Source organism: Pseudorca crassidens, chromosome 10, assembly GCF_039906515.1.
Source record: "Pseudorca crassidens isolate mPseCra1 chromosome 10, mPseCra1.hap1, whole genome shotgun sequence".
NCBI lineage: Eukaryota > Metazoa > Chordata > Mammalia > Artiodactyla > Delphinidae > Pseudorca > Pseudorca crassidens.
In genome coordinates this window covers 88,091,538-88,114,815 of record NC_090305.1, presented here as the reverse complement: position 1 = coordinate 88,114,815, position 23,278 = coordinate 88,091,538, and the positions used below count along the sequence as shown (strand labels likewise).

Here is a 23,278-nt window from a genome sequence, read left to right as displayed (position 1 = left end):
GAGCTACTAGAGAAGGTTAGGAAGTCTGTAGTGGAATTCAGTGTGATGATCAGGGCTGGCGGGGGAAGACCGGTAAAATTTTGTTACAATTTTTAGACAGAGATGGAAATTCCAGTAATCTGATCATTACTAATGTAATTACCAGAATCTTCTAAGGTGTATCTTTAGTTTTTTGTGTTTTTTTAAAATTTCATTTTCTGTTTTCAAACTCTGCTTCGGCTCTCCAGCTAACCAGTGTTTTGCTGTACTTTGCACTGACATAATGCTGAATTTTTAAAAATTAATTAACTGATCATAAATGTAAGATACAGATAAAAAACTGTCTTTCGGTATGTTTTTGCTTATTAAATTTTAAGTAATGGATGTTATTCACATATCAAAATTAAGTAGTTTAATAATGTTAAAGTATCTGTAAAATAGATTCCCAAACTAATGTTTTAATTGCAAATTGTATACCTAAATATAGTCTCTCCGATAGAGTATGGTAACTTTCTTATGATATACAGCATACTGTGTTACATGTTAGTACACATGAAACAAATTTTTGAAGGTGGAACATTTCTTTGTGACACTTTGTTACTGGATGGAGTAAGCTTGTTTACTCTTAGCTTTGAAGACTTAAGATTTCTTTGATAAGCCGACAGCATGAACTGCTGAATCCTCATACGTAACATCAACTGATTAATTTATTTATGTAATCTTTTTTAAGGGCAAAATCATCACCAGGTGTAGTTTGGTTTTTGCAGGGTGCTGGAGAATGCTACAGATCTGTTTGTGGATACTGTGTGCTTGAGGGTATCTTGGATCAAGAAACTTGGGGAGAAAGGAACATCAGGGTTTTCCTTCTAGATAAAACATTCCAGATCTGAATCCGTGTTTGACCCATATATTTCATTGATAAAAGGAGATGAGCCCAGGAAATGAATGCATGGTTACTCAAGCATGAAAATATTACAGTCTTTTAAAGCTGTTACCAGATGCAACCTATAGTAGTTGAAACCGTGTAGATGCTTTATTTTTACCTACAAGCCAGGAAATAAAAGGGCATTTGACTGAACTCTGTTTCATTTGGGGCCGGTGGGGGGGGAGAACCTCTTTTTCTTAAAGGGGGCCATGCTTTTTTTGGATTGCCAAGTAACGTCACCAGTAAAGAGTTAACCGGATTTCACTTGATTCGCTCTGGCTTATGTGATGATGAGTAATGCGAGGTTGGTAACGGCAAATTGTTGTTTATAAGCAAACATGGCATTGTGCAAACAAGCAGGCCTGGTCTCCAACTGGTTTGATTTCATGGTGGTCAGCAGCTGATCTATGTAACGTACAACCTTTCTGCCTCTCTAAATGTCAGAAGAATGACTGTTTGTTTATCTTGCCTTCTTTGCAGCTGTTTACTCTGTAATGCATTTACCTCGACCTTGATTCCCTAAGAGTAGCCCCACTCTCCTCCCCAGTTCTGTTTACATTAGTCCTGCCCCTGGTGTCACCTATGAAATCTGTTGATTATTCCACCTGGTTAATGTTAAATTGCTCTTGTAAGATGATGTGTTTGTTCATAAACACAAGTGCTGGGCCCCTTGTTTACTGTACCCATGGCAGCAATCGTTATTAAACAAATATTGCTTTGTTTGCGGGTGTGAGCAGCAGTTTATCCTGCAAGGTCTGTTTTTTAAAAACACACGCACACACGCGCGCACACACACACACACACACGCACACGCACACACACACACACACACACGCGAAAAAAAAACAACAAAAAAATTTAAATGCTAGAATTTCGATAAAGAAAGGAAAAGGGGAACTTGTCCCTGGAATGTGGTTGAAACAGACTTAGGTTTGCTTTTCTTATCTTTTGCTTAGATGAAGGGGCTGGAGAGATTAGCGAGTTGTTTGGTTTTTCTAAGAGATTTCCTTAGTGTAATGATATCTATGCAGTTGTTTGCTTTTTTCAGAAGGGAGAGAGCTCTCCTGAAAGGCCGGTAGCTCAGTAATAGAACATCAGATGGCTAGAAAACTCTTTGTGGAACAAACAAGGACTTAAAAGGTCTAGGAGAAAAAGTGTAGTGCTATGAACAAGGCAATCACCTCCGAAAGGTACAATCCTTGGATTTTGCATTTGGTGTGTGTTGTGTGTTGTCCTGTGGGCTCTCTATGGACGGTCTGTGGTGCATGTACTCTATCAAGTTTGAAAAAGGAAGATAAACTTTTAGTTTAATATGTTCTGAACAATTCCTCTGTGATACAGAGACGTCCTGAGAGGAAAACATGCAATTAATATGCAGGGATATATTTTTAAAAGCTAGTATTTTGATTCTTACCTGTTACACTTACCTGTCTCATTTTAAAATGCACTTAGGCATTGTATCCTTTCTAGTTAAGTAAAACAGACCTTGTATCTCTTTATTCGGCTTGGAGGGTGTGTGTGTGCGCGTGTGCGTGTGTGCGTGTGCGTGTGTGTGTGTGTGTGTGTGTGTGTGAGAGAGAGAGAGAGAGAGAGAGACAGACTCTTGGACACAGGCAAGCACATTAGATAAAAGCCAACAGGAGCCTGTCTTTTGTCATGTTTTGCAAACAACAGAGCAAACTCAGCTCACATCATCTTTGTTTTCTGTTTTTTAAATTATTGTTTGTTGCTGTTTCTGACTTTGCCTTGTGTTTCAACACTGGGCAGGGCTTGCTAGCCTTTGCTGTAAATTACAAGGATACACCACAGACTGGGGGGAGGCTGGAGGCTGGGGGGTCATGACCTTCCACAAATGGTGGTCTTTCATATCAGTAAAAGCCTGCTAATCTCTCTGTTAAGAGGGACTTTGGGGAGGGAGGAGAAATGCATACATTCATATTGGAGTTTTTCAAGGATAAAATTAAATAATTGTCCCTTTCACGCAATGGAGAAATGCAAGCAACAGACTTCTGATGGGCTGCATTCATGAAGTTGCCATGATGCTGTGAGCTTATTGTTCACTTTGGCCACCATGGCAGTTAGGGGCTGCAGGAGAAATGGGAGACACGTGAAGTGTGTCATCGAACATGCTGGTCATTAATTGCTGTTAGGAACCCAGCCCCATGTATATGCAACTATATAAAATATGGAAGTGAAAAAAATATATATTCTGAACTGGTTGTCTGTCACTTTATTCCACCAGACTCTTTCTGAGAGTTCAGCTGTTTGAATGATTAAAGTTCTACAGGCTTTGTCAGTTCTCAAACTTAAAATCTGTTTTGTTCTATGAAAATGCATTTTAATTAAGCTCCGCGGAACACCTGGCTCCGTCAGACCCTAAGCTTCAGCGGCTTCCTTGTGGCAAAGCAAACAGCCTAGTCCTGGATTGGCAAGGCTCCTTTTTAGTCTCTGTTTAATTATTTGAGCTCGTCTGGATTAATATGACAGGGAGTGGGTATGGATTCTGCTTTGTACTTCTGTTTCCTAGAGCGGCTTCTTTCTAACTTCTATAGTTTGCCCACAGTTGCCATGATCACAACACTTAAACTCTTGTCTACTGAGAGAGAAGGAAAACAAGACCAATGGTCGCCGAAGTTCTAAAAATACAAACTTTTAAGAGAGTGGGATGCTTGTCCTTTGTACTCATGGATGTCTTATAAAGAGTACAGAGTCTCAGAAAGTTTGGTTACAACAGGTCGTGAGACGGAGGCATCTACAGTTTCTCTGAAAAGCTTTGCTGCCCTGGAATTAAACTTGAGAAATGCCTTTTCCTTGGAAGTTCGAAGTCTCCTGTCTTCACCTGGAAAGGCTAGTAGAAAAGGGAAACCATCTTTTTGTTAGGAACATCATTTCGTTACCACCCTATTCTTCTAATTCTCTTCCAACTGGGACAATCCTACTTCTATGAAGACTTAAAATGATGTAATGGCACAAGTTCTTTTCGGAGTTTTAGAACTGCGAAACGGTTAGTCATTCCCAAGAAGTACAGGAAACAGAGTAGTTTAGAAGAAGCAACATAAAAGGTGGTGACTACAAGCCCTTGATCTCATTTGATTGAGAGGTTGGACTTGTATTTTTCTGTTGTGTAATCATTTAGTTAAAAATTCAGCAATTATGTATTGAATGCCCATTCTGTGCAAGGCATGTCTGAAAGTCAAGTGGGAGATAAAGGAATTTTTGACTTTTAATTCTTATCAAACACATGGAGGTGGAGAGGTGCAGAAGGAAATCATTTTAATCTGAATGCTTTTTCTTCCATTTAATTGATAAGTATAAAGTGCTTCTGGTTCAATTGATAAATAGAAACTAGTTCCTATTTCTTTTTCTTTCCCCTCCTTTGAGCTGTAAAGGTAAGAGAGCTACATTATTATTAATTTTTGCAGTATTATTGTTTTCAATTATTACCTTATTAACAATGAACAGAATTTTCATCCCACACTTCTCACCTACTGAGGATTCCTTTTTTCACTGAATCCCTGTTGTTACAGATTCTGGCTCTCTGAGATGTATCCACCATACTGTGGCCTGTACCCATTCCTTTTTCACATCAAACCCTGCATTTCCTGCGTTCTTGAAGGGCAGAGGGGTGGGTAGCTCCTTTAACACACAAATGCCAATGCCACCTTGGAGGGGTGCTCCTGGAACTTATTTATTTCTTCTCCTCCCCGAGAGGCCCAGCCCATCACCTGCATGATACTCTCAATCCCTTCTAACCTAAGATCTGTGAAGATTCTAATTTGGCCCTAATCCTCCCATATGACTAAATAAGTGGCCACTTTTTTTTTTGGCGCTACGCGGGCCTCTCACTGTTGCGGCCTCTCCCGTTGCGGAGCACAGGCTCCGGATGCGCAGGCCCAGCGGCCATGGCTCACGGGCGCAGCCGCTCCGCGACATGTGGGATCCTCCCGGACCGGGGCACGAACCCATGTCCCCTGCATCGGCAGGCGGACTCTCAACCACTGCGCCACCAGGGAAGCCCCCACTTTTTTTTTTTTAACATGCTTTTGACCATTTCATTGCTCCTGAACTTTTTCCTCTTTAAGAAGAAATTTCAGATTTTTAAAAGATGGATCTAGATATCTACAGTGCATGATAAAGTTGATAATTCATAAATCATTTTTAACAACAGGTAATATGCATAATTTATGGTGTTACACTGCTATCTTTTTGGTATTTATGATGGATAATGCTCAGTTTTTGCCCTCATATTACTGCTTTAAGTTATACCACGAGAAAATTAATGAGAAAGTAGATTTATGGGTTTCATTTGTTTGTCAATTCGGAAATTAATTGGGTGTTAATTTTAGCCGTCTCTCATCAGACCAGGACTTCAGTCTGTGTGCATTATTTGTATTCATTGTGGCTTACTTCCCATTTACTGTGGGTCACTAGCTTTGCATATATTAAAATAGCCCTCCGGCTCCTTCCCTTGATTACTTTTTGAACTGCCATGCGTTAGAAAATTTTACGCCTTTCTGTTATAATTATGAAAATTTGGTATTGGAAGATGGTGCCTTCACAGCACAGTCAGCACCCTGACTTGTCTTCCTAAACTTGGCTCTCGGATGGTCTTTCCATGAAATGGGACTCCTGCCAGTGGGGGCAGTGGACGGACAGGCGGTGGTGTCTGAAGGGTTCATTGACAGCTTGCGGAAGTGCTCTTGGATGAGAAAATAATCAACTGTGGTCACTCTGTTTCACCTATTCTTTTCCTCCCCCCCCCCCGCCCCTTCTTGTTTTATCTTTGAGAGTATGCTATGAGCCTACCACTTGTAGACGGTCATTCAGTATCTTGGGGCCAGTCGAGGCCCCTCCATCGCCCGCTTCCTTAACCGCTACACTTCACTTGTAATCCCCTCCACCAGCCCTTCATCTCCTCACTGCCACCTGCCCCAGTAGCATCTTGCCAGGTAAAGGATGAACGATTGAAAAGCGTGTGTCTCCCTCTAGGAAATGTAAAGCCTTCTACTGAGAGGCTCTAACTTCCGTCTGGATGCTTTCTGTGGCTTGATTCCCTGACTTGAATGAGAGTAAGTAAGAGTACCGGGTGGTTTAGTTTCCCAGGCCACCCCGCTGAACTACGATGGCGGGGGGGATCCCCTTAGCTACACCTTAAAACTCCTAGGTTTCATGTTGCCAGGTAAATCGTTTGCACATTTAAAGGGAACCAGATCATTTACCTGATGAGACCCAGAAGTGCATGTTGGCTTTATATTCTTAATACAGACAGGTTTTATTTCTTCTTTCCTGAACCACATGAACATGATCAGGATTTTGAAACTTCATGATGCAACATGAGGATTTTAAGCAGTACTTCTTTTTTTTTTTTATTTTTGGCTGCGTTGGGTCTTCATTGCTGCACGTGGGCTTTCTCTAGTTGCGGCGAGTGGGATCTACTCTTCATTGCGGTGCGTGGGCTTCTCATTGCAGTGGCTTCTCTTGTTGTGGAGCACGGGCTCTAGGTGTGTCGGCTTAGTTGTTTGCAGCACGTGGGCTCCTGGGCACGTGGGCTTCAGTAGTTGTGGTGCACAGGCTCAGTAGTTGTGGCTTGTGGGCTCTAGAGCGCAGGCTCAGTAGTTGTGGTGCACGGGCTTAGTTGCTTCGTGGCATGTGGGATCTTTCCGGACCAGGGATCTAACCCACGTCCCCTGCATTGGCAGGTGGATTCTTAACCACTGTGCCTCCCGGGAAGTCCCAAAGAGTACTTCTTTAGAACAAGAGCTAGCCTGACTCCCACCCTCCTTCTTGACCCGTCTGCACACCCTGTGTGGAGTGTAACTGATGATGGAGTCAGAACGTGTTCAAGGTTTCCAGAATACAGACATACCCTTCTTTTATTGCACTTCGCTTTATTACACTTCACAGATACTGCATTTTTCTTTTTTTCTTTTTGTATAAATTGAAGATTTGTGGCAACCCTGTGTCGAACAAGTCTGTCGGCCCCGTGTTTTCCGGCATTATTTGCTCAGTTGGTGTCTTTGTGTCACATTTTGGTAATTCTTGCCAGATTTCAAACTTTTTCATTATTATGTTTGTTAACGTGATCTATGATCAGTGATCTTTGATATGACTGTTGCAAAAAATGACAACTTCCTGAAGGCTCAAAGGGTGGTTAGCATTTTTCAGCAATGAAGTATTTTTTAATTAAGGGATGTACCTTGTTTTTCAGACATAATGCTATTGCACACTTATTAGACTACAGTATAGTGGAAACATAACTTTTATGTGCACTGGGAAACCAAAAAAAATTGTGACTCGCTTTATTGCAATATTCACTTTGTTCGATATTCGCTTTGTGGCAGTGGTCTGGAACTAAACCTGCAACGTCTCTGAGGGATGCTTGTGTAGGAATTCACAGTCTCTCCATTTTTAGAGTTGTCCTCTTCCTCCCCCACTTCCTCCTTTCCTCCGTCACTTCCTTCCTTCCACCTTTCCATCCATCCTTCTTTTTTTTTTTTTTCCTTCCTCAGAGCTTCTGTTATCTCTTCAAAATGCATGCCATTTTCCTTGTGTCCTCACACATGGATGAACAATGAGAAAGAGGATTTTTCTTCTTTGGGTGGAGGAGGACCGTGTAATCACTCTAATCATTTGCCTAAAAAGTGATTTCACCGTTAACTTTTCTTCTCCTCTCCCCATAGACGTAGAAATATATTTTACAAAACTATGTTTAGTTTAATTTACACATCCTTTCATGAACAGACCAAGTTCTTTAAGGGCATTTATTCTGCTTCATATAAATAATTGATCAGCCAAGTTAATTTACTTCTGCCTGACTTGGTCAACCTTAATTAACTGCCCTGGAATCGAGACTGAACTTTTTGTTAGCTTAAAATCTTTCACAAGCATGATAACAAGGGCTTTATTTTCCTTAAATTTTCAGCATCAACACTGTAACCAAGGAAATAATCATAATAAGAAAGCATTGCTTTCATTTACTATAAATACATTGGCCAGGATATTATGAATTTTCCAGAATACTTCCAGAGAGCAGCTCTGTTGGCAATGACAATAAATAAGCACGCTAAACTCAGTTCTTATCCTTCCTACAAGTCCCTCCAGCACAAAAATCGATCTTTTGAAATCAGTAGCTCTGTAATGTTTCCAAGCAAGACGAGAAGCGGGCCATTTTGGCTTCCTTAAGCTTTCCGACATCTGTGGGATTTGTAGCATCAGCTTTTGTGAGGTTGTGTTGAATGGATCATATGTGATTTAAACACGCCCCGCGCCTTCAGAGAAGCCATAGAGAAAGTCAGAGGAAGGTTGGGCTTTGTTTCTCCAGAAAGGACTTATGAGTGGGTGTGGCATGGCCGTGCCCTCCAGGTGCCGTGTCTTTCCTATTCAGGCACTTTGGATGGTTGTGCGCTATTTGTTGTTTTCAGTTTGTCACGAGCAAAGCAGTTCATTGGTTTTAGGGTGTCCCAGAGGAAAGCGGAGGTTATGCACACGGGGTGCCTGGGACAAGCACGGAAGAATAGAGGGTCCAGCATGCTATGTTAGAAAACACAGATGCCTCTCCCATGACTTGCTTTAGGTGACGCGAAAATTGTAAAACTCAATAGAAAGAGACAAAATACAGTGGTTCGCTAAAGAATGCTGACACTTTCAGCTTTGTATTGTATATGCTTTTCTTTGTCTACCTGCCACCCTCATTGTTGTCTTTTTGGGTTTTGACTTTGTTTTCTTTCCGTCCATGTACTTTGCATCACCACCTAGCACAGGACTTTGCAAATGGGAAATTCTCTCACCGGTTTTTTTTTTTTTTTTTTTTTTTGCGGTACGCGGGCCTCTCACCGCTGTGGCCTCTCCCGTTGTGGAGCACAGGCTCCAGACGCGCAGGCCCAGCGGCCATGGCTCACGGGCCCAGCCTCTCCGCGGCACGTGGGATCCTCCCGGACCGGGGCACGAACCCGCGTCCCCTGCATCGGCAGGCGGACTCCCAACCACTGCGCCACCAGGGAAGCCCTCTCACCGGTTTTTGAACGGACAAGTTCACGTCTGCAATGGGGAGTGATTCTGGCGGTATCTCTTCCTTAACCTGCTGCGGTTTAGTTTTCTTATCTGTAAAATGGGAATAGCATTCCCTGCTTTTTCTCCCTCAGAGAATTCTTCTGCGTTTGAAAAACACATAAGAGGGCTTTGTAGTTTGGGCAGCATGACACAGATATAAAGGCTTATTAAATGGCTTGGAACATTCCATAGAAAGAAAGAACTGCCAGGCCAGATATTGTTAGAAATGTTCTTAGACATCGACACTCCTCATTTTTCACATGTGCTTTTCAAAAAACCTGTTTTCTCCTGATTGGTGTGGGAGATTATGGGAAAATTTAAATCTTCCAACTGACATACTACTGTTAGCACTTGACTAATTAAGGACATCCTCGGACCAAAATAATCCTTTATGCAATTTTGGTCCCAAAGCCTGCACTCGCACAAACCTGGTTCGCAAGCCAAGCTGCTTGGCTTGATGCCTGCAAAACTTGTGCTGGAGGACTTGGCAGTCTTCTTTGGAACTGCATGGACCAAACCCTTCTCATCAAATTGTGCACTGGGGATAGTTCGTACTCCACCCACCATGATGGTGTCAAACTCCGGAAACAGGAGCGGGGACTCTTCGACCAACACCTGTCTTCAGGTCTGGGGTCCTGATGGTCACGTGGTTTGAAAGCAGCATTTTACCTGTAGCTCTGCTACAGCCTGTCTCTGGACAGGCTGTTTGGCTAAATATATCCCATTCTGAGGGCAGGTATAGAGTTTAGGTATGGACAGTGTTTTTGTCTTTGTGGGGTGGGAAACCCCTGTAATGGACAGGCTTTCTGGAAGGTTAAAAACTTTTTTTCTTTAGCTATGCTTGTGACATATCCTAATAATTAAATGGGTTTCCTTGCTCACCACTAAGACAACCGTTCTCTTCCTTAAATCCCTAAACACTGTCTTTTCCTTCGCTTCTATATGCAGGGGCAAGTTTGTGGCAGAGAAACGGAAATGTTGGGGGGAAAAGTACCTGCGTTTGACAGATTTATTTATTTTTTGGTGATAAACTAGGTACTTGCATTTTGCCTGGTTCTTGCATACCGGAGAAAGTTTTAGCTGTTTTTTGGTAGATTCTTTACTCTGCAGACAGTGAGACTATGAACACAGTTTTTTAAGGACTATAATCACTGAAATATCTGATCTAAAGAGACGAGAGTGTATCAGCTGTTGTGTCTGAGTTTGTTTCCCACCTGTTAACAAAAAATGCCATTCTTAATCCAGTTCAGTATTGGATTAACTTTAAAAAAAGATGTGTCTTCTGGGTTTATGAAGTTTATAGTTACATTGGATAATACTATGCACTGAAAGGAAATAAAGACAGATAGGAATTTTTCTGCTCTAATTTTTCCATTTGTTTTTTGTACGAGTTTATAGAAAAGAGACTTAAAACCAATCCTAGCAAGAAGGCAACCTCCTCTAAAGATGCCCAGAGTGTTTCAATTTCCCTGTTGTCACATATTTCACGTGTGGGGGGAGAAATCTGCAACACTGGTGGTACATATGTCTTTCCATGATTTGAATCAATTTGTTTAGAAGTTTCCTGCCCTTCTTTTTTAAATTAGTTTTTACTAATACAAAATTGTAGAGTTGATTTACAATGTTGTGTTAGTTTCTGCTGTACAGCAAAGTGAATCAGTTATACATATTCATATATCCACTCTTTTTTACATTCTTTTCCCACGTGGGCCATCACAGAGCACTGAGTAGAGTTCCCTGTGCTATACAGTAGGTCCTCATTAGTTACGTATTTTATATATAGTGGTGTGTATATGTCAATCCCAATCTCCCAACCAGTTTATCTCCCCCCGCCCTTTTATCTAGGATTGGTGTTTCACACTTTACTGAAGTCTTAATTATACGGGCATTTCTCAGCTTGGGCGTTTGAGCTGCCATTTTCCTTTAGTGACTGTTGTTTTTTCTGGCCTCTCTACTTCAAGTGTGACCCTGGCATCTTCACTGTTTGCCTTCCCCCGCCTCACCTCAACTTTAAGAAAACACGTCAGACTGAATTTGTCCAAATCTTGGTTCCACCACTAGTGGCTATGATATTTACTGGGCAAATTAAAAGAAGTCTCACAGAGCCTTAGTTTTCTCATGTAGAAACTGGGGCTAGGAATTGTCCTGAGAACTAAATTGGAGAATACATATAAATCCCTGGGACTAGCACAACACTGGTGATCAGTAGGTGGTCACAATTGATATTAGCAAATATTGTCTTTCGTCATAATTGGGCATCTTTACTGAGAGCTGAATTGCCTCCTTGGGATAATGGTTTTGTACCCAGAGAGCAACAAGGAGTGCGAAATGTATTTACACAAAGGCCACATTCTCTAGCGACTTGCCTTGGACTTACAGTTGTCCTCCCTCATCCACAGCTTTGCTCTCTGAGGTTTGTTACCCTCAATCCAAAAATATTAAATGGAAAGTTCCAGAAATAAACAGTTGTTAAGTTTTAGATTCCACGCCATTCTCAGCGTGATGAAGTCTCACCGTCCTGCTCCAACCCGCTGGGAGTCACCCCTTCGTCCAGCGTTTCCCACCCATTTGTCACTTAGTCGCCGTCTCGGTTGTGTCTTAGTATCACAGTGCTTGTGTTCACCTATTACACCTTAAGTAAAGTAGTAACGTCTGCTTTACTTAATGACGGCCCCAAAGTGCAAGACGAGTGATGCCGGCAATTTGGATGTGCCACGGAGAAGCCATAAAGTGCCTCCTTTAAGAGGGAAGGTGAGGGCTTCCCTGGTGGCGCAGTGGTTGAGAGTTCGCCTGCCGATTCAGGGGACGTGGGTTCGTGCCCCGGTCCGGGAAGATCTCACGTGCCACGGAGCGGCTGGGCCCGTGAGCCATGGCCGCTGGGCCTGTGCGTCCGGAGCCTGTGCTCCGCAACGGGAGAGGCCACAACAGTGAGAGGCCTGTGTGCCGCAAAAAAAAAAAAAAAGAGAGAGAGAGAGAGAAGGTGAAAGTTCTCAATGTAATAAGAAAAGAAAAAAAATCACATGGTGAAGTTGCTAAGATCTATGGGAAGAACGAATCAAGAAAAAAGAAATTCATGCTAGTTTTGCTGTCATACCTCGAGCAGCAAAAGTTATGGCCATAGTGCGTGATAAGTGCTTATTTAAGATGGAAAAGGCATTAAATATGTCTAGCAAGATACTTAGAGAGAGACCACATTCACATAACTTACATTATAGTAATTGTTGTAATTGTTCTCTTTTCTTGTTAGTTATTATCGTTAATCTCTTACCATGCCTAATTTAGAAATTACACTTTGTCTTAGGTATGTATGTATCGGAAAAACCACAGCATATATAGGATTCAGTAGGCATCCACTAGGGATCTTGGAACGTATCCCCTGTGGATAAGGGGGGACTACTGTATATCTCTTTTTTTTTTATTTGATGTTTAGTACTTTCAGATTCAGAACTTTTCTTTGGTCTGCCTAGGCAACATTTTCTCCAAAACAAACATAAGAAGGCCCAGACCTTTCAGGCCTTAAACCAAGCTAGAGGTTAGGAATCCAGTATGAGAAACACCTAACTTTGAATGGGACTTCTCAGGAGAATTTTAACCATAAGGCAAAGATAAGAGTCTGAATTTGTTTAGCTTCTGAAAAGTGGGGAGTTTTTTTTTCCTCTCCCTCAAAGAGGCCTATCTTATTGGAAAGGCCACTTTTGAAGAGTTTCAATACCTGAATGAGTCCAAGGAGTGTGAATCAGTAAAATGCTTTTTGGGTTTTGAGTGTAAGGGTTTTCAGCACGAATTACCTCAGGGGAGCCTATTGGTAATGTGCGTCATCTCCTGATAGACTGAATTTGCAGAATATTTCTCTAAGAGTGTAACACACAACACAGAGCCTGCACATACTAAAATGTAACGTTACACGCTGAACAGAATGACTTACCAGTTTCTGAGCAAAAAAATATATAATAATCACAAATATAATCACAGAAATTCAACCATAAATTCTAGGTTCACCTGAAAATAATTGTTCTCTTCTAAGGGGAAAAAGATAACATATAGAGAACAATACTAGTTCTCAGAACTAGTTCTCAGAACAAAACTTGAATTTGTTTTTCTCAAGTTTTTAATTTAATTTTTATTTTATATTGGACTCTTGTTGATGTACAGTGTTGTGTCAGTTTCAGGTGTACAGCAGCAAAGTGGTTCAGTTATCCATATACGTACATCTGTCCTTTTTCAGATTCTTTTCCCACCTAGGCTGTTAGAGAATAGTGATAGAGTTCCCTGTGCTCTACAGTTCCGTATTCAAAAACTAGGCAATTGGACCATTTCTAAGGGGTAACGTGAGTGAAAGGAAATGACAACTGTTTACAGATTTTGGCAACACTGAAGGCAGGGCCCTTCTCCTAATATACAACAACTGTGCTAACAGCTGCTTTTTTCTTTCTCCCCGGCTCCCTCCTCAAAATCCTTCTACCAGGTTTTTGAGTCATGATGCAAGAATCTGGGACTGAGACGAAAAGTAACGGTTCAGCCATCCAGAATGGGTCAAGCGGCGGCAACCACTTATTAGAGTGCGGCGGCCTCCGGGAAGGGCGGCCCAACGGGGAGACGCCGGCCGTGGACGTGGGGGCGGCCGATCTGGCCCACGTGCAGCAGCAGCAGGTACTGAGCTCTGGAGCGGGGGCTGTGGCGGGCGGTGGGTGCCGATGCTACTGCTCACCCTGACGTTTGACCGCTGCGAATGTCTGGTGCTCACCGGCTCTCTGACCGTAAGCACCATCTTTGAAGCCACTAGTGCAGCAGGGCCCCAGTGACTGGCTTTAAGAGACGGAACTGCCAAGGGCTTGAGAAGTAGAGTCTTGGAAGCCCCCTCTGTCTTGGGGAATGGTGGTTGAAAATGAGGTTGGGTGGACCTCTGGCCACTTCCTTTGAGCCTCTAATGTGTCAGCCTAAAGTTTAACTACTTGCAATAAAACAGATCTTTGGAGAAACGGTTCCCAGTGCTTGAATCAAAAAAGAAATACATAGACTTATTAAGCCTTATGATGAGAGAAACAAAATAAGGGATCAAGGATAAAAGAGAAATGAGGGCTATAAGAGAGGAAAGTAGGTGACTTAGGAGAATAGAAATAAATGGAAATACCCAAGCAGAATTGGGTAAATAACAAGACATCAATAACATAGGCATCGGTGTAAGAAAGTGCTTGCTGCTACCTGGAGGAATTTCGGGAGATGGGCCACTTACAAATGTTTCTTACCTACATATGGCAGTTGGTATGTGACTAAATCCTGTCAGTGTTTTAAATGCTCTCTTAGTGGTGGCTCCCCAAAATGCACGTAAGTTGCGATGTATTCATTCTGTTATATCCTTTGTAGGCATTTAAGTGGGTACCTGGGAGTGACTGGTAAAATATTTCCAAATGGTAAAGGGTGTGACCCAGAAAATGGCATTGTGTGGCCAGTGTTGACGCAGATTCAAATAAGTAAATAGCATTTGCTTGAAGATAAGCATTGTTTTCCCAGCCTCTCTTGTAATTAGGAAATATTGTTTGTTTTTGTTAATGATAACGGATGATGTTAGTTGCATTTTAGTGTTTGATTCATTTATTCAGTACAAAGTAATGGTGCCATTTGGAAAAAGGTGTAAAAAGAATGGTGCATCTTTGGACTTTCGAGTGAAACGGAAATTGTGCTGGGGGTTGAGGGAAGAGAGAGAAAAACAGAAACCTTTTCTCAAACCATTTTCTTGGGATCTATATCAGAGAAGCCAAGGCAGTCCCTCCTTGTTTTAGGGATATAGCCTTTGACAGGCTCTAAAACATGCATTATTTTCTCCTTACTAAGAGTTTTTTACAAATAAGGAACCATTAGATTGTTAGTCTATCGGAAGTTGGTGGAACCAGCATGAGACAATGGAATCTGTTGGGGAACGATACAACAGAGAGAAAGGGGACACTAACAGACAAGCTAAGGTCTTAATGCAGAGGACTTGAAGTGATTTGATCTCTCTTTTAGTGGCAGCTCAAATCCGATAGTGCCTGCTTCCTGGGCATCACATCAGCTGGGATTTATGATGTATGTTGTGTATAAACTTTGGGCACTTGCATTAGTGCAAATGGCCAAATTCCCCCCAATGCGGTTATTGACAAAACCTATCAGTATATGGTAGAAAGGTATCCATGTGTTTGTGTGTGTATTTGTTCATTTGATATTCTCAGATGTTTATGGTTCTGTTGAGAATAAAGAGTTGGTAATTTGGTTTGCCGTTTTCTGTGCCCTTACCATACAGAAGCCAAGGTCAACTGTTTCTTTTTTTTTTTTTTCTGCGGTACGTGGGCCTCTCACTGTTGTGGTCTCTCCCGTTGCGGAGCACAGGCTCCGGACGCGCAGGCTCAGCGGCCTTGGCTCACGGGCCCAGCCGCTCCGCGGCATGTGGGATCTTCCCGGACCGGGGCACAAACCCGTGTCCCCTGCATCGGCAGGCGGACTCTCAACCACTGCGCCACCCGGGAAGCCCGGTCAACCGTTTCTTTATGGAGTGGTTGAAGTGGGGCTATTGACTGATGTGGTATGAACCCCGAGTAAGTAGTATTTAGATTATGTTAATTGGATAAATGAAAATAAACTTCTTCTGATTTTTATTTGAAAAACTGAAAATCATCCACTATCTCAAAGTCGTAAGCCAGCCAAAAACTTTTATACCATCAACACAAACACGCACACACACACACACACAGCCTGACCCCACGAACAGCAACCACAAGTTGACCTCACAGAAGAAAGTTGTATACATGCATATTAACAGCATCTTCCTTGAAAACCATCAGTAGCAAAATTAGTTATTCATGTCTTTCCTCTTTATCTCGGCTGTGACCACTTTGGAAATTATGTTGTTATGGGTGATTGGTATAAAGGTCAATACCTTTTGATTGTACTTCGAAGTGCTTTTAATATTTTTATAACAATTTTATTTCTAATTGCCAAGGATATGTTTGGGGAAGGAAGAAAGCAGTTGGGTCTATCATTGTGGCTAAAACCCCACGTATTGTGGTTGGCAGGCCTTTTTGGTCTTTTAAAATAAAATACTGACAGCTGTGTGACTTCCCTAAGTGTATGATGAGGCTCTTAACAGGTTGTTGGGGGGAAAGAAAATCTGTAGATGAAATAAGAAAAAAACCCCGACAGGATTGAGAAAAGTTTTACGGGACTCGCATCATCAGTTTTCTAACAGACTGAAAACTGCTACAATTAAACAGTTCGGAGAAATCCGAATGTCAGCGTGATGGATGTGGGTTGTTTTCGTCATTTTTATTCTACAGGTTTTTACTTGAAGTGAGAATACCAGCAATGAGAAAATCACAGCCATGCTGAATTCATTACTGCGGTAGTCACACAAAACCACGGATAAAATTTCAATAACTGCAGGCCACAGTTGAGTAAACAGTTGCACTGAAATTTAATTCCTGTTGACTTTTCCCCCATTCCTCGCCAGGGGCACATTCTGACTCTGTAGTACAAAGACAACAGGGGTTACAGCTTTGATTAATGTAGGACAGTGGAAGAGAATTAGAACTGTAAAATATGTTAGAAGTCCATGGAACAAAAAGATCTGGCTTAAAAGGACTTGGTATAAAAATGAGTTAATTATGCTGTGTATGAAACTGAAATGTTCTAGGATTTTCCAGTTGCACCAGTACAATCATTGACGATATAGGGAGAATTTTTACCTAGTGCCGGGATTTAAAATACATAAACGCAAGCCTCTCTGTGTTTGATCGATATTACCAAAGATAATTACGAATGAGAGCAAGTGTCCTTTCAGGATGGAGGGCTTTCACGAAGATTCGCTGTGAAGTGAGTGACTTCTGTGCTGGGTTTGGTCTATAGGTTGGTTAAATTGGGTCCAAACAGACTGTGTGTGTGTGTGTGTGTGTGTGTGTGTGTGTGTGTGTGTGTGTGTGTGTGTGTGTGTGTGTGTGTGTGTGTGTGTGTGTGTGTGTGTGTGTATTATGTTGACCACTTAGAAAAATGCGAGAAATCTGGCTTTTACATTTTCTCTTGAAAAATCAGCAGATCTGGTAACTGTGGCCAGTATTCCTACAAGGGTAACGATTGTTGGGAGGTGAATTGCTACTAAGTCAGGGAGCCTATAGCCCGGCAGTCAGCCTGAGTTCCCACCCAGTACCTTTGCTGACTTGTACCCTCTGGGCAGTGGAGTTGGTGATTCTTTTCTGGAAGTTGCCATCATCACTCAGAAGCCATCGGCCAAGGAGAGGTGCTACCATTAGCTGGAGGAGCCCGCCCACACACTCACAAACTGTCTTCCTTCCTCAAAACTAAATGTATTATCTCTGTAATGTTTCAACTCTACTTGTATCTGGGGCATGAAACTCTTATAACAATAGTTTTCTAATAATATAATTTGATAATGCTTCTGAACATTTTCTTTTTAGCCATTGAATAATTCTTTACCCAGTACCATCACTGCTTTTTATTTCCTATTATCCCCGTCCCATTTCTAGGTCTGTGAAAGTTCTGTATTGGATATGGACTACTCCATTATGAAACGCAGCAACAAATACTATTACCAATTACTAAAGTTTTTTTTTTTTTCTTTCTTTCTTAAAGAAAGGATTTTAAAATGTCCAGAGCAATTTCACAAACTGTGTGGATTAATGCATTTTAAAAGTCTTGAGTTTTAGAAAGCAGGATTTTATTTCCATATTGCTGCAAATGAGAGCTTTTTCAGATAAGCATATTACATAGAGCATAATGTTTAGAAGTTTCTCCGTATACAGCATATGCTGTCAGGTCAATTAACAGAATGCATACTAGAAAATGTTTATTCAATAAAAATGAATAGCTGTTAAATAAAACAGCTATTTCTTAACAACATTCCATTTCATGATGGGCTTTTTTTCTTTTCTTTTTTTTTTGGTACCACCTGGCACTTTTATTGTCTGCAGATCCGTGTAGGGAGAGCGTTGCTTGCTAGAGTGTTGAGGTGTGGCTGTCGTTTTATGTGAGAAGGGCAGTTTAGAAGTAGTCTTGTGAGAAGAACATTTAAAAACAATAAACTAAATATGGAATTCAAAGATATATTATTTGGAGAGTGTGGACAAGTGATGTGTTTACTTCATTATTGCTTCTTTGACATTTGGTTTAAGGTGTTGGACCTTCTAGCCCAAAAGACGTACATGTTTCATGTTAATAATTTAAAAGAAAAGAAACAGTCAATGACTATTAAGGAGGTACGAAAAATAGAAAGGATAGGGAGCTTCTGCAAAATCATGCACGAGAAGGAGGGGGATCCACTGGGTTGAATTTTGCCAATGAGCCATTGAAGGAGGTAAAAGATGAGTCATTACACAGGACCAGAGACACTCAGAAATTCTTCTCTTCGTTGTCAAAATGGCAGAATGAATCCCTTCCTTTAGTTTTTTTTTTTTTTTTTTGCGATACGCGGGCCTCTCACCGTTGCGGCCCCTTCCGTTGCGGAGCACAGGCTCTGGACACGCAGGCCCAGTGGCCATGGCTTACGGGCCCAGCCACTCCGCGGCACGTGGGATCTTCCCGGACCGGGACACAAACCCGTGTCCCCTGCATCGGCTGAAGTTACTAGTTACTAGTGGATATCGAACAGAACAGGGAGAATGTCCTACCAACATGTCAAGTTTTAAGTGCCTCTGTAGAAAACAGTGCCTGGAAGAAATAGCTGTCAGTGTTTGGATGGGCAGTACGGTTGTATGATAGGGGCCCTCCCTTTGTTTCTCATTCTCCCCCATCTTTCTGTGGGGGACCGTGTTAAATTCCAGAGGCCATCCTTTGCTTGTTTACGCTTCTACAGAGGGAAGCCCAGGTGATTAGGTATGTATCTGTAGGTGCAAAGATGAGGCGTCAGTGGCCAGTTCAGCCTTACCATTCTCTTTTTCTTTGAAAAAGGTTCCTTATGAACTCTGTAGGGAATCCCCTCAAATTCCCATTGTAGCAGCCAGGGACTGTGTCTGAAAGGGAGGGTCTCTGGACGCCACTGGAAGGGTAAAGATGTTCAGCATCTTTGTATCCTAAGAGGGAAGCTTTCAGAAGAAAGTACAGAAGAAGAAGAGATTATTCATCTTTATTAGGTGCCCTCATGGGGCTGGGGACTGTGATAGGGGCCAGCGCCTTCCTTCACTCATAGATAAAGACCAAGCTATAGTTTTCGATCATAAAATTAAAAAAAGTTAAAGGAATTGCTCTGCTCAGATAGCCTCTTCTGGGATACAAGGTAGAGTTCAAATACTATAGACGATATTGATGGTCAAAAATATTTTGTAGGAATCAATGCCACCAACATGTTAGCGAAAATCAAACAAATTGAAACGGAACAGACAGGAATTCAGATAATTCCTACAAATAAAGAAAAAGCAGCCACAACAATAACGGACTTGCGCTTTTTCTCAATTCCTTTTGTAGCTATTTCTGGAAAAGGCATCTTTCCCCCTGAATGCTAAATTTAGTTCTCTACTCTGTTGTTTAGGTCTGCCTTCCATCCAAATATTGTTGTCAAAGATTTATGTAACCCGGGATGTGAACCTTGTATGAAATTCTTTCAAGTTCTGATTTCTGAACAGTTGTGTGTCATTCATCTCTCCACTGAAAATTAAGATGGCCCAGAAAAAAAAAAGAGTCGAGTACGTAAGAGAGTGTAGTCCTAGAAACCCGGATGCTGCATTTCACCGTGAGTGAAGTGTACCTTCACTCACAAGGCATTGCTCCTTTGGGAAGGTAATTTTCAGCCCTGACCTGTGAGCTAAGAATAATAGTAAAGAAAAAAATGCTCCCTATCTCTTGTCTAATCAGAAATCTTTTTGAACTTTCAGGAGGGATGACTTTAATGGTAATTTGTTGACAGAGTAGCTTGGGTGATTGCAAAGAGTTTGTTTTGCACAACTGGCAGGCTCCTATCTGTTCTCTGAAGGCAGGCAACCTACTTTGCTGTTTTGCAAGTGCCTGCCTTTATTGACAACCAGTGCTGAACAGGCAGAATTGGTGTGTTTGTGTAATGTAAACCTATAGCCCGCCCGATGGAGTCTAGCGTCCTTTTAGGTAGCGCACAGATTGTTTGATAAAAAGGGTTACAAGGTGACTGCTTTTATGACAAAGTAGAATAGCAATATAAATGCAAGTGGTGGATGAAGCAGGAGAGAAGGAAGTTTATGTAGGGAACTGAACCCCATATTAGAAAGTTTCTTTTCATCACTTGGTCTTTGAACTCACATCTATTGTAATCATGAAGTGTTACTTGTACCATTCCAGAGACCCTGTGCTGAATACTGTGTTTGATTTGGTTCGTGGAAATACAACTGTATTTTTTCTTCCCCCCTCTCTCACACGAAAATGTGGTGAAGAGAGTTTCACGTACTGGCCTGACCTCAGCTTTGGTTCAAGGCGGCTGCTAAATGGACTGCAAAACATGTCTTAACTTTGTTTCTTAGCTTGCAATTTCTTGAAATTCATTAATTCATTTGTTTGCCTATTTTCGTTTCGTCTTTATGGTGTCACGCCTATGTGTGATGAAATGTGGGGACCACATTGCTATATGAGGTGCTGGGAAAGTATGGGAGCATCACTTGAGGGTCTCTTTGGCTGGAGCCTGAAAAGAAAGCCTGGAGGGGTGGGAAGGTGAGTAGAAGCTGAACTGAGGTCAGTTTGTGGGAGGCTTGAGTTCCTAAGCCAGGGGGAGGTTTCCAAGCTGAAAAGAAAGGCCATCCAAGAGGTGGTAGACTGAAGGTAAAAAAGAAGGTTGGACCCGGCCTGGCTTGGAAGGAAAGAGATCTGGAGAGATTAATCGTAGTTCTGAGGCCATTGCACTTGGTCCTGGATTTAGCAGTGGGACACCAACCCAGGCCTTCTGTCATTGAGGGTACCGTGTTGTTGACCCTGCCTTGTTCCCTGCATTTCTCCTCCTGCCTTGGAAGCCCTTGGTCAGCTGTCAGCCCCATAAGCACAGGGATAGGCCTTTCTCATCCCCTGATATTCATTCCTCAGCACAGAGCACAGTACCTGGCGGAGAGTAGTTCTTAGCCTCTGTGAATGAATGAAACAGAAAGAGAAAGGAAGGCCTGGGTCACGAGCAAGCATTGCAAGGGCATGTTGGCAAATCGACACTGCCTTTTGGAATAGGAGATGTGGGGGCATCAAGAGGTGGGAGTTATGAGGGGTGATTCAAGATTTCCAGTCTGAATGACGGGCAGAACAGTGCACCGTGAAACAGAGAGAGAAGGGCAGCGGGAGGAGAAGCCAAGCTCCTTTCTACCGGTTACTAATCGGTTATTATGATATGATAAAGAAGGCACAAACATAATTTGTAAATAAAGGGTGGATTTATTTTGGAAAAGTCCCGCTTTTGTTTCAAGGCTGTTTAAAAAAAAGACACCCTCCTATGTCACTCAAACTCGCTACTTTGATTGTATGTGTTTATTCAGATTAAAATTATCGAATATTTTCCCTTTAGCCTCTGCCAGTTACTAATGAGTATATCTTCCAAAAGTCACATGGGAAGTGCTGATAAACTGCTTGTGTTCCTATTGATCAGGGAATGCGCTTATCTCTCTTCGAGAACAAAACTACCAAGTTAGATCTTTGATAAAGTGTCTCATATTGACACAGGTTTCTTAGATGAATTTGTTTTTTTAAGGTGAAGGGAGTGCCTGTTGTGTTTCCTTTGTTGGAAAAATACAATGTGTAATTATTAAACAGTTGGTGCTCTTGGAAGACCTATTTAGGGGGTATAGATTCAACTGGTGAGGGAGAGCAGGGCTTGTTTGTGAGTTGAAGTTGAGCCCTGCGTAGAGGTGGGTGGAGGGAAGGAAGCTCTGTTCTCTTTAATCCTTCTCGAGAGAGTATTTTCCAGTATCTTCTATATAAACTGACAGTGCAAATACTGACTTCGGAGGCGATAGGATTTTTTATTTTGTGAAGTTGGTAACCCTAAGGTTCTCCCTGAATTAACTCTGTAGGCCCATTTTTAGACTGTGCCTTTGAGACTGTACCCAAAATAAAATGAACTTCCTGACGCAGATTCATCTTCCACAGAGTTCCCTAAAGTAGACTGTTCATTACACCCTTTCTCATCCACGCAACCATAAGTAATTGTCAGAATCATGTCGCTTGTCAAGAGAGGCAAGTGTCAGCTCTTCTGAAATCGGCGTTTTTATCACTGTACCTTCCCTCACCCCCAACACCCCTCTCTCCACATTGAAGGGAAGGTGACATGATGTCTTAGTCATTCAAATCCAATAACTTTTAATCTGAAGGTTAAGTAGTGAGATATAAACTAAGAGATGATAATATCAATTTTATGTTCACTGAAGGGCACAGTATACCTCTTTCTAGTGTGGAGGGAAAATTGTGCGTAAAATGTCTTTTGCTTCTCAACAGCAGAGCCGGGCCTCTCAGAGCCAAAGGAAGAAAGAGTTTTGGAAAAATTTAATAAAAGAAGACGTAACATCCTAGAACAGGGCAAAAGTAGCCTTTTATTGTTGTAATGATTGTGTTAGTTTTTCAAGGTTGCACGGTAAGAAGTCGTTCCATCTTTATAGCCTCTTGTATTGACTCCCGTTATCCTCTCTAAGAACTCAGCACCCTTTTCAAGGTTAAAGACTGGGAGAGAATGACATAATGCTCATTCTTTCCTGACTATTTTTGGTCCTAATGTGTATGATAAATAATACTGTGATAATATTGCTTAACTTGCCTCATTTTTTTTCCCTCCTCGTGATGATATTTCCATTTCCACGCAATAGAAATTCAACATGCCAGGGTACTAAGTGAAAATGCCTTGGCAACGTGCGTTTTGATCATGATCTGCTGATTTATTTCGTTACATTTACACTTGTCTTACAAACACAAAGTTTGTGCCGTGTATTCTACGGATATGTTATGGGCATTTATGTACAGACTTACTGTACCATTAATATGCTGTAAGAGGGAAAGAAAGCGTCCTGCATAAACTGGGTATGCGATATTCCCCGTTATGATTGTCAAGATGATATCCTGTCATGTAGTGATTCACAATGATAATTGTCAAGATTGCGTTCTGCAATTATTTTAAACTTGTCTCAGCCATTCATTACCCATTACCTTTTTTGGGTAAGTTCTAGGTACAAAGCACTGTGTTGAACGTGCAGACCATACTGCGGGTCGGGGAACTAAGGCAGAGGCCAAATCTGGCCTGCCACCTATGCTTCGAAATAAAGATTCTGTTGGAATACAGCCATGCCCCTTTTTTCTCTGGTCTACAGCTGCTTTCTCCCTACCACAGCAGAGGGGGGTTGTTGCAACAGAGAACGTGTG

At 41.9% G+C, this 23,278-nt stretch overlaps 1 protein-coding gene across 15 annotated transcripts in view; it reads left to right on the top strand.

The window, feature by feature from the left end:
* The window catches only part of FOXP1 (forkhead box P1), a 596,348-nt gene that overhangs the window by 352,522 nt on the left and 220,548 nt on the right, over window positions 1-23,278 (top strand). For all 15 annotated transcript variants that reach the window (XM_067755193.1, XM_067755190.1, XM_067755188.1 and 12 more), the window contains one exon: window positions 13,419-13,603. In XM_067755193.1, coding sequence (XP_067611294.1) covers window positions 13,430-13,603 — 174 coding nt within the window. In that variant the 5' untranslated portion in view covers window positions 13,419-13,429. The remainder of the gene's footprint in view (window positions 1-13,418; window positions 13,604-23,278) is intronic.